The sequence below is a fragment of the Culex quinquefasciatus genome, chromosome 2 (genome assembly GCF_015732765.1).
Source record: "Culex quinquefasciatus strain JHB chromosome 2, VPISU_Cqui_1.0_pri_paternal, whole genome shotgun sequence".
NCBI classification, from domain to species: domain Eukaryota; kingdom Metazoa; phylum Arthropoda; class Insecta; order Diptera; family Culicidae; genus Culex; species Culex quinquefasciatus.
The window spans coordinates 131,184,539-131,196,443 of NC_051862.1; the positions used below are offsets into that span (position 1 = coordinate 131,184,539).

The following is an 11,905-nucleotide window of genomic DNA, read 5'->3' on the forward strand; positions in this document are numbered from 1 at the left end:
AATCAAAATGGTCAAAACGGAAAATTTCACAATTTTAATCTCCTAGGTTATTAAATTTGACAGTAAAACATCAAGTTTTATTACAATTTTCGAGTTCCTTTTCTTCGTTAATATCATTGGATGATTCATCCAACACCGCCTTTCCCAAAGACTGATTCGAGCTTTTAAATTCCTTCTCCAACGCGATACGCAATTCTTTAATTTGCAAACCATGATCTGAGTCACTCGCGGCCTAAAATTGTTTTTTTTAAATGTTTAAAACTTTTAAAAGGATCATGAAGTATTTAGTCATACTCACATCATCGTCCATCCCGTCAAACTCCCGCACACGATCGTTCTCCATAAAGTGCTGCACTTCTTCCAGGACCTCCTCCAACCGTCGGGCGCTACACAGCGGCGTATCAACCGGCTCGGTAGCATCCAGATGCTGGCCGGACACGACAAAGTGTTCATTGGCTCCGTCGTAGTGAATCATGTTCTGGAACCGGTGCCCCCAGTAGATCTCCCCCGGCAGATAGGACGTGCTGGCTTCACTAACCTGGCCCGTAGTTTTGTTCCCACCGCTGATTGTCACCACGATTTCGAACCGTTTTTCGAGCAAATCTTTCGCCGAAATGTCAAACAGCGGACTGTCGCAGTCGATCACGTGGCACACCGTCAACGGCCAGAACAGCAGAATGCGTCCCTTGTTTTCGAGCTTCATGGACGATTCGTACTTTTCGATGAGTTCGCCCTCGAGCGATCGGCGCTGCTCGAGCATTACGGCGGTAACTTTTGTTCCGATGGCGTGATGAAACTTGAGATCGCACACCCGAAAGATGAAGCACAGTTTGCCGTCCCGTTGGCAAACGACGGCCACCCTGCTGAACCGTTTGTCCCGTGGGTGTGGTTTCGGTGGACGGATCAGTTTCGCGTACACGATTCCCACCATGCCACCTTCGATGACGAGACCCACGATAATCTGGACAATCAGCAGGAAAATCGCCTCGGGACATTCTTCCGTTGGTACCTGCCAACAGCGGGGAGAAGATTAATAGAACTTGGCTCGTCCGAACCGCGGATGTACCTTGTCGCCGAAACCGGTCGTCACCTGAGTTTCGATGCTGAACAGCAGAAATCCGGCGAAGCTTTTGGCGTTCAGCACGCACGGCTGGTCTCCGTCGCCCAACCGTTCACCCGTTTCCGGATCAAAGTCCAGGTCACCGTGGGCGTACGCAATCAGGAACCACAGCGTGGCAAACAGAATCCAGCTGCCGAAAAAGCTTAGCCCGAACGCCAGGAGCAAATACCGCCACCGGACGTCTACCTGGGGAGAAATTCACGCATGTGAGCTACAGTCAAATTCCTATAATTTTAAATTCAAATTTCACTTTTTGCCCGAAAAAAAAAAACATAAATTATTCTCTCCATATTTTATTCGTTTTCTTGTTTTGGGTAGCTGAGCTCAAATACCGCCCCAAAAATGCTAATGACCGATTCTTAGCGAAGCTACACCAAAATGTCACATTTTTCAATTTTCGATATGATTTTCAATATGAAAAAAATCATTTTTATTATGATGCAATAATTGCAATATGCTTTAAATGCGTTTTCTTACCTTAAAAGCCAAGAACATTGACCAAAATTGGTCTGCAAGCCATTGTACGGGAGAGGAGTTTTTTCATAAATCTGCTCCTTTCGTTGTCCCGTCACGAAAAGAAATGGCTGGCAAAAACTCAAATTTCATCCAATTCTTTCAGTTCAAGGAGCAAAAGATTCGTTTTTTAATTTGTGATAATGTGTAGAAGAGCAAAAGTTTTTAAAAATCAAACTGACAAAACTGTATTGATTTTTGGAGTGTGCCTTTTAAAATTCCAGTTTTACGATGTTGTCCCGTCACGCTACATTTTTATTTCAGGGGAAGCACAGGTACTATATGGTTCATTCTGCATGGTATTTCTTTGTAGGAAAATCAATTATCTTTCCAAATATGTAATAACATTGCGGGGTTTCTTCTTTTATTTTGCCACTACAGCCAAAACGCTGAAAAAAACTTGAAATTTTTTTGAAAAGGAGCCGAAGAATCGGTCTAATTGGAAATTATATGTCTAAGATCGCGGTGATTAAATGCATTTCTGGAGGTTTTTTAAGGTTCAACAAACACAATTCTATTTATTTATTTTTTTGCTTTTTGCAACACAATTTTCTTTTTTTTTGCAGTTGAGGGAAAAAATCCAAAAAGCCAAAAAAACTTTGTTTATTAGACCTTTTCGAAAAAAACCTCTTGATTTGTTTACAGAACTTGAATTTGACGTCCATCCATAAACCACGTGGACACTAAAGGGGGGGGGGTGCCGATTGTCGACGGTGCATATAAAAAAGATCTTTTTTGTATGGGTAATTGTTCACGAACGGGGGAGGGGGGTTTTAGATTTCCAAAAAAAAGTGTCTACTCGGTTGCCTGAAATTTATTGTTTTCTAACTTTCAACTGACTGTTCAACTTCAAAAACGACGAGTTATGTTCTAAAGTTCCTAACAAACCTTCGGGTAATCGAAAGATTAGACAATCGCGTCGTGACTGTATTTCTTAAAAATATATTTTTGTAAATTTGGTTGAAGCTTGGTGTGTACTTTCTCTATGGAGCCTCTACGAAATCGGTCTTTTTTCTTAAATTTTAATTTTTGTATTTTTTAATCCGGCTGACATTCTTTGGTGCCTTCGGTATGCCCAAAGAAGCCATTTTGCATCATTAGTTTGTCCATATAAGTTTCCATACAAATTTGGCAGCTGTCCAAACAAAAGTGATGCATTAAAATTCAAAAATCTGTATCTTTTGATAGAATTTTTTGACCGATTTGGTGTCTTGGGCTACACTGAAAAAAATGATACACGGTAAAAAAAATTGGTGATTTTTAATTTAACTTTTTGTCACTTAAACTTGAAATGCAACAAAACACAATTTTTATTCTTTTTTATTTTCTTGATATGTTTTAGAGGACATCAAATGCCAACTTTTCAGAAATTTCCAGGTTGTGCAAAAAATCTTTGAGTGAGTTATGAATTTTATCAATACTGTTTTTTTCAAAAAATCGATGTAAAATCAATTTTACAATCAAAAAATACTTTAGTGAAATTTTGATAAACTGCACCGATTTCAAGTTAAATCCATTTTTAGGTGACTTTTTTGAAAATAGTCGTATTTTTTATTTTTTTTTTTAAATAAGTGCCCATGTTTGCCACCTTTGAAAAAAATATTTTTGAAAAGCTGAGAAAATTCTCTATATTTTGCTTTTTTGAACTTTGTTGATACAACCCTTAGTTGCTGAGATATTGCCATGCAAAGGTTAAAAAACAGAAAAATTGATGTTTTCTAAGTCCCACTCATAAAATCCATCATTTTCTAATGTCGGTATCTCAGCAACTAATGGTCCGATATTCAATGTTAAAATATAAAATATGAGCAATTCTCGCTGAAACCGTCCCACTAGATGCACATGTTCTCAAATCGTTACGGCAATGTTCTCATTCGATTCAGCGCACCAAAAAACCATTAAAACAACCTTCGAACCATTGAAAATGTCAGCCGTTAGCCACCTGTAAATAAAAACTTGTATTGAACTATGGATTTTTTCGAAAAAATGCCTAATTTGGATAAATGATATCTCCCAAAATACATTACCAAACATCAAAAGTTATATATCGTTGGAAAGGTAATCGCGAGGGCTTTTATCGCACTTTGAAAAACATTTCAAAAAATATTTTTTCAAGGGTAATTTTAAGGGTTTTTGAGAAACTTACTCTTAATTTTGAATTTTGACCGTGTTCGCAACCTCTTATCATTACGCAACCATTTTCATTCGAAAGATTGGAAGATTTTGCATAAAATCAACTTGAGAAAAGTAGTGTAATGAAACAGTTTTCGTATAGTTATTAACGGATGAAAGAAATTGGTAAAATTTCAGTTAAAAATAACCAAAGCTCAGACTTCACAAATGAGCCTAATTTACAGTCAAAACAAAGCAGGATTGTATTTGAGCCGAATGTACAGTCATATGAGGCAAATCTGGACATATAGGATGAATAGGGACAGCTATTTCAACTATACTTTCACTCATCAGATCATATTTTTAAATTGTTTATGTAAAAACATACATAAACAAACAAGTTTCTAAACTTTATGCAATTAAGTACTCTGAAAACTAATGTCCTTACTTAGACTGTAGTCTCGATTCGCCACATTTAACTGAAGTAATATTTTATGTACAGAATTTGTTTTGAGAAGATCTGCTTTATTTGTATAACCTCAATCGTGCACAAAAAAGTGCAAAGTTGAAATCAATATTTTTTGATCAAGTTAAAATTGTATGGGGCTGTTGATACCATAAAAACGAGCAAAAAACTCGATTTTCGTCCAAATCGGACTAGGTCCTTTTATTTGACACCACTCCAAAGTTTCACTTTTCTGCAAACAATGTTAAAAACCTTCATTGACAAACTGCGATATCTCTGAAACCGCAAGCCGTACAATGTCGAGTCAGAACTCACTAGAAAGATTATTAGACGTGGAATTAATAAGTGTAGTCTGTTTTTCAATTAAAACTTTTTTCAATGTATTTATGTTGGACAAATGAAAATTTTAAATTTGGTTTTTATATAGAGAGTAATTGAAAATTGAAGTTAAATAAATCCCAATTTTTTGACATAGAATAGAGAAGAGCGGTGCAACGGTACGCACCTAGTGACAATCATTCTGTCACCGATGACCATAAAATATTTTTGATTCGTTGTATATACCAAATGGTACCCTTATCACTTGCTTTCAAAACGTAGTACTAGAATTCACCTCAAATTGCTTTTATGTCGAGAACCAGGCAATTACTCTAAAAAATAAGTGCGTAGCTTTGCCCCGTGTGTGGGGTAAAGGGATTTTTAACTTTTTTTTTGTTTTAATTTTAGTTAATTTTTCATTCAGTTTTCCATTGGGGGTAGTTTTTAATCTCAAATTAAGGTAAATTTATCGTAAATTGACTTGTGTCAAATGAAAGGGCGTAGTCCAACTGAGACGAAAATCGAGTTTGTTGGTTGTTTTTATGGTATCAACAGCCCCATACAATTTTAACTTGATCAAAAAATATTGATTTCAACTTTGCACTTTTTTGTGCACGATTGAGGTTATACAAATAAAGCAGACCTTCCCAAAACAAATTCTGTACATAAAATATTACTTCAGTTAAATGTGGCGAATCGAGACTACAGTCTAAGTAAGGACATTAGTTTTCAGAGTACTTAATTGCATAAAGTTTAGAAACTTGTTTGTTTATGTATGTTTTTACATAAACAATTTAAAAATATGATCTGATGAGTGAAAGTATAGTTGAAATAGCTGTCCCTATTCATCCTATATGTCCAGATTTGCCTCATATGACTGTACATTCAGCTCAAATACAATCCAGCTTTGTTTTGACTGTAAATTAGGCTCATTTCTGAAGTCTGAGCTTTGGTTATTTTTAACTGAAATTTTACCAATTTCTTTCATCCGTTAATAACTATACGAAAACTATTTCATTACACTACTTTTCTCAAGTTGATTTTATGCAAAATCTTCCAATCTTTCGAATGAAAATGGTTGCGTAATGATAAGTGGTTGCGAACACGGTCAAAATTCAAAATTAAGAGTAAGTTTCTCAAAAACCCTTAAAATTACCCTTGAAAAAATATTTTTTGAAATGTTTTTCAAAGTGCGATAAAAAGCCCTCGCGATTACCTTACCAACGATATATAACTTTTTGATGTTTGGTAATGTATTTTGGGAGATATCATTTCTCCAAATCAGGGCATTTTTTCGAAAAAATCCATAGTTCAAAACAAGTTTTTATTTACAGGTGACTAACGGCTGACATTTTCAATGGTTCGAAGGTTGTTTTAATGGTTTTTTGGTGCGCTGAATCGAATGAGAACATTGCCGTAACGATTTGAGAACATGTGCATCTAGTGGGACGGTTTCAGCGAGAATTGCTCATATTTGTGAAATTTTCCGATCTTTTCGAAAACAATATTAAAAAAAATCAAGTCAAACATTTGATATTACGCCCTTTTAAAATGTAAGTCTTGGTTGAAACATTTTGAAAATATTTTTTTCGAAAAGATATAGATATGACACTAAAAATTTTTGGGTTGTTTGGGTGAGACTTAAAAAACATCAATTTTCCTGTTTTTAAACCTTTGCATTGCAATATTTCAGCAACTAAGGGTCGTATCAACAAAGATCAAAAACGCAAAATATAGAGAATTTTCTCAGACTTTCAAATTTTTTTTTTTTTCAAAAGTGGGCAAACATGTGCACTAATTTTAAAAAAATGAATAACTGCGACTATTTTCAAAAAAGTTACCTACATATGGATTTAACTTGAAAACGGTACACTTTATCAAAATTTCAATAAAGTACTTTTTGATTGCAAATTTGATTTGACATCGAAAAATGAAGTTGAAAAAATTTTGCGACCAGTATTTCGATTTTTTTAAAAGTCAGTATTGATTCAAACATTCATAACTCGCTCAAAGATTTTTTGCACAACCTTGAAATTTCTGAAAAGTTGGCATTTGATGTCCTCTAAAACATAAAAAATAAAAGATTTTTGAATTTTCATACATTATTTTTGTATGGACAGCTGCCAAATTTGTATGGAAAATTATATGGACAAACTAATGATGCAAAATGGCTTCATTGGGCAATCCGAAGGCACCAAAAAAGTTTCAGTCTGATTAAAAAATACAAAAAAAAAAATCGAATGACCGAAATCTGAGAGAACTGCTTCCCCTATACATGGATGTGATTTTTGAACGAACCCTAAAATCTATTAACTACTCCGGACTCGTGGTGAAGGGGTAAGCGTGATTGCCACTCACCCAGTCGGGTTTGGATTCGATTCCAGAAGGTCCCGGTAGCATTTTTTGGGACAAGATTTGTCTGATCACGTCTTCCGTCGAACGGGGAAGTAAATATTGGCCCTGGTCTAACCTAGAGGTTAGGTCGTTAACTCAGCCCAGGTGTAGGAGTCGTATCCCTGGGTCCAGCCTCGGTAGAGTCGCTTGTAGGCAGTTGGACTAACAATCCTAAGGTCGTCAGTTCGAATCCCGGGGGGATGGAAGCTTAGGTGTAAAAACAGGTTTGCAATTGACCCAACAATCAAGCCTTCGGCCACCTAGTTTCGAGTAGGAATCTCGCAATCGAGAACGCCAAGGCAATGCTGTAGAGCACTGATTTCCAAACTTTTTTTGCCCAGGCCCCACTTCCCATACTGGAATTGTGGGGCCCACCCCACGGGGAACTTATCATGTCCCACTAGTTGGGCCCAGTACCCACTTTGGGAAACACTACTGTAGAGCGAATAATTTGAATTTGAATTTTTGAAACTACTCTGGAATGATATCCAGGTTTTTAAGCGAGGATGGCGTTCGAATGTTGAACGTCCGAAATGTCAAAATCGCGCAGTAGCACCAACATTAGAAAAAAATGTGGCTGTCATGTCATTGCACACTTTTCCCGTAATGTTTGTACCACTGAGTGATTTTGACATTTCTGGCGTTCATCAGTCGAACGCCATTTTCGCTTAAAAAGCTGGATAGAATTTTTAGATCCAAGATGGCTGCCAAAATCAGGGATGCCACATGGTTTTCGAAAATGTCTGTCAAAAAGTCTGTGCAATTGTCTAAAAATCAAGTACACCAATTTACAGTCATGAAAATCCATCAGAAATTGCGTTTTTAAGCATTTCAAGACTAACGAAATATGTTTAGGCTGATATTTTTACAACGAATTGTTTTAATGAAGTTTTGCCTTTCTTTTTTAAAAGTTTGTGCACCTCAAAAAATGTCTGGCACAAGCTCAAATGTCTGTGAAACACAGAAATATGAAATATTGATAAAATGCAATTGGTAATTTTCTAGGCAATCAATCGTTCAATTTTAAATAAACTGTGGTTGAGAATTAGAATTTGATGTTAGAAGCAAGAATATAAAAAACACGACTTTTTTTGTTCATGATTCGATTATTCGAGTTCCCTACAACCAAAGCTACGGAAAATCGAGTCTGGATTGTATTCGTATTTTATACAACTGCCCATAGAATTTCGGCAGCTATCCATACAAAAATGCCATCAATATACGGTCCGAACCCACGATTATCAGAAGATTCTATTATGTGAAGGTTAATTTGGATAACCGATCGATTGGCTGTAGCGATATTACAAAATATATAAAATTGTTCAGAGTGGACAAATCACTTTGCATTCTTCGGTAAAATTGTTTTTGAAATACGAAATATAAGCTTAAGAGGTCAGACATCGAAACACCGATTTGCGAGTATAATCACATTTGAAATTGTTTTGAGATTTTGTAGTGTTCTTTTTTCTAAATTTAATTTAGTTTCAATTGATCACTTACCAATGTGGTCACAAGATCCTTCACAAATCGCAGCGATTTCTGGGGCAAGTTAACCAGCAGCACATTCAGGTTGCCTTTTTTGTTGATTACACGTTTCGACTTTGACTTGAAACCGCGCGTTCGGTGGAGCTCCGAATTTCTCCTCTGTCGAATTTGGTTTAGGTTTCGAGTGCTCTGATATACTATCGGGAACTGGACCTGCTCCTCCTGAGGATGGTAGATTGCTACGAAGAGATGATTAAAATTTATTTTAAGTTAAAATTGTTGATAATGTTGTATGTACCACCATCACCAACTCTCCTCTCACTCTGGTCAATATTGCGCCGTCGAGCTTTATTGGACGCGTTGTCCTCTCCACGATCATGTTTTTGCTCAAAATTCAGTTCTGACTCCTGGCTGCTATCCCACTCTTCGTCAGTGTTGTGCCTCTGCTGCTGTTCGACCCTACAAATGATTTTTGTTTTGTTATTTCATTATCTTTATTTTCTAAAAAAATAACTGATTCAAACAATTCTCACTCACCACAAGGCAACCGGTTTTCTTATTTGATAAGGAGATCCAGGCGAGGTGTGCATTTCTCCCGATTCTTGGCGGTTGTAGTTTACAATGTTGATTGGACGAGAGTAGCGATTTTCCAGATTGAAACCGTCGTCTTCTTCTTCTCCTCGTTTATTTCTCCGACGCCAATGCTTTCCGTGAGAATATGGACTACCCGATTTCGAATCGAGAGAGCTACAGAAAATTTAATGTAAGAAATTAACAAATTTAGTGCAATTCACATGTCGGTTTACTCACTCTAAACTCATTTCCGTCTAGTCAATTGTAAAAAACTTCACTCAGGTCCACACAAATCTTAAACATTCAACTAAAGTGTCACACCTTTGATGAAGGTCCAGGGCACAATTTCGTACATTCCACACAATTCAGTTCCCAAAACCATCACTCGCGTTCGTCTTGCTCGAAAGATATTGCCAAATTGAAATGCGCGAACTTGGCAATGGTATTTTGGGCCCATCCATATCGCGAAAGTGATACATTACGGGTTTTCTTTCTTTTCCTTTTTGTTTTGATAGTCGTTATCTCCTGAAAGCTCCGATAGCCGATAAGATTATTGAGTCAGTCATGTGTCATACGCGCGTCGAACGCGATCTCCGTTGATATTACACGGAGAAACTGGGAAAGGTAATTTCAACAAACGGTTATCCGGATTTTTGAAGCATTTTGGCCACTAAAGCGATTATATTTAGAGCTCAAAACAACAAGGTTAATAATAGGGGCAGGAGGGGCAGTATTGCCCGCCTAAGTAAAATGTGTCAAAAACCATAGAAAAATAAACAAATTTATGAATTCAGTGTAGTAGACTTATGCTTTGGAATGTTCCCTTTAATGTTGTATGCTCGGCTAATGATATTTTTTTACTTAAAACTATTTTTGATGTACTTAAAAAAATGTGTTTTTCTTGAATTTTGACCAACTGTAAGGTAAGGGCAGAGGGCCTCGTGGCGCGGTGGTTAGCGGCTTCGGCTGCCGATCCCTAAGTTGCTATGGGGCGCGCCTTATCCTTCTGGCCTTCTATCGGATGGGGAAATAAAACGTCGGTCCATTTGCGTAAAAGAGGTTTTGGGTGACTCACCAGCATCAGCACCACACATAACCTTCGGACGCCTAGAAATGAGCAGAAACTTTTAACAGAGCCCACAAAAGACCCGGGGGTCATTAAAGTGGATTGCTTTGCTTTTTGTAAGGCAAGGGTCTTAAAAAGGACGTCAAATAACATCACCACACCGAAAACGACGTTTGAATTTATTGTATTTTTCGGTTTATGAGCAAAAATGTAAATTTATTGACAAAACCACGCAAATGTTGTTAATTTCGAGGTTCTTAAATAAGCTTTTTCGAAAGTTTGATTGTTTGAAAAAAAAATTTCAATGTTTATAATGTTACCAGGAGCTATTACGAAGGTAATCAAGCAACAACGGAACCTCATATCAGATTAGAGGCTTGGTGGTGGAAGTGTTAAATTAAAATCCACTTGGGGGCAGAATGGACCACCCTTTTCCTGCCTTATAAAAACAATCAAAATTTATGAAATTTTGGTTAAATGGATTATGTCGCTCCTGATAGGTTCACAAATCACGTTTAATGCAACATTAGTTGATTATTTAGTTGTTTTGATGCTTATTTGTAAAAATAGTGTCTTATTTCAACATATTAAAACTATTTTCATAAATGTTTGTTTTGGTAAGTGACTATTTTCATTAAAGTATACTTCATGGAAACAATGTTAGAAAGGTCCCTTATATCATTTATTATCTCCCTTCAACGTTTTATTAGACAAAATGGCTTGTTTTCTAAGGTTGCACATTATGCCCCGCAGAGTGGTCCATTCTTCCCCGCACCTTGGAAAAGCAGCCGAAAAACTTTTTTTTTAAATTGCATGAAAAATAGATTTAAGCTAAGAATGTTCATCAACCAAGTATACAACATTGAAAGGAACATTTCAAAGCATAAGCCTACTATACTGAATTCATAAATATGTATGTTTTTCTATGGTTTTTGGCGCATTTTACTTAGGCGGGCCATTCTGCCATTCAGATGCGTCTACCCTAAGTTACCATGAAAAAGGCATTTCCAACTTTTTTTTCCAAGGGTTCAAAGAGCCGGTGTTTTTGCATTTCCAACTTTTTTTACCCCATTGAGGCTACAAGTGTTAAAAAGCCTATAACTTAGGCAAAATTCAATTATATTTCCAAGTTCAAAATGCATTTGAAACGGCTTGCAACAAAATGCAGGGAGAAGCATCCCAATTGGTTAATTCTAAAGGGAGTTATAGCCATTAGGGACTACCATTTGAGACTATGAACGCAGTTTAACTTTTAAATAGACAGTTTAACTTTTAGTGAATTTTTTGGTTGTAAATTTTTGCTCGGGGGACCCCTTAGATCCCATTTTTTAGTGATAATATTATCATATTCGTGTTTCTGAGACAATTTCATAATAGAAACATACACGAAAATGTCTATTTTCTAGAGGTGGGCAAAACCGCTTTTTTTCAGGAGCCGCTCATTTTCGTTCGCTCATTAAAAAGAACCGCTCTTTTGAACGGCTCTTTCGCTCTTTTTCAAAAATTGGATAGAAAGGTTTTTTTTATGAATCGTGTGATTTTAAAGGTTTTTTAACATTGAAATTTTATAAATTATTTGATAAAACAAATTAAAACTGAAAACGAGAAGACAGACATGCATCGGCACTATGAGCTCATTTTAACGGCACTCAGCTTGTTATAGATGGCATTTTCGTTTAAAGCAATGTTATGCTTGTTGCTAGGTAAAAATCTCTTGATTTTGGCTTGAATAATGTGTAGAAAACATTGGTTCATTGGAAAACCCGATTTTAGCTATATGTTCATGTAAATGTTCTCTTAAGCTCTCAAGAAGAACTTCTTAAAAGCTCTTTGAGTGCAATTAAGAGTTCTTAACCTA

The 11,905-nt window shown here is 36.4% G+C and overlaps 1 protein-coding gene across 2 annotated transcripts; it reads right to left on the bottom strand.

Annotated features, from left to right (window-relative positions):
- LOC6031955 (ATP-sensitive inward rectifier potassium channel 11) lies at positions 1 to 9,596 on the bottom strand. Of its 2 annotated transcripts, none has more exons than XM_038257373.1 (7): positions 9,219 to 9,596; positions 8,946 to 9,155; positions 8,707 to 8,867; positions 8,424 to 8,647; positions 1,091 to 1,306; positions 299 to 1,009; positions 1 to 232 (listed from the first exon to the last, which is right to left on the bottom strand). In XM_038257373.1, the coding sequence occupies exons 1-7, from the start codon at positions 9,227 to 9,229 to the stop codon at positions 71 to 73; spliced, it is 1,695 nt and encodes a 564-aa protein (XP_038113301.1). In that variant the 5' UTR covers positions 9,230 to 9,596; the 3' UTR covers positions 1 to 70. The 2 variants fall into 2 exon arrangements, with proteins under 2 accessions (XP_038113301.1, XP_038113300.1); XM_038257372.1 differs by having other exon boundaries at positions 2 to 232; positions 1,067 to 1,306; positions 9,219 to 9,594.
- Positions 9,597 to 11,905: the final 2,309 nt, after the last annotated feature.

Coding starts and splice junctions, on each gene's coding strand:
- LOC6031955 (XM_038257372.1), bottom strand. Junction 1,010..1,066: donor CGACCGGTTTCGGCGACAAG/GTACATCCGCGG, acceptor CGCTGTTGGCAG/GTACCAACGGAAGAATGTCC. Junction 233..298: donor TTGACGGGATGGACGATGAT/GTGAGTATGACT, acceptor AAACAATTTTAG/GCCGCGAGTGACTCAGATCA.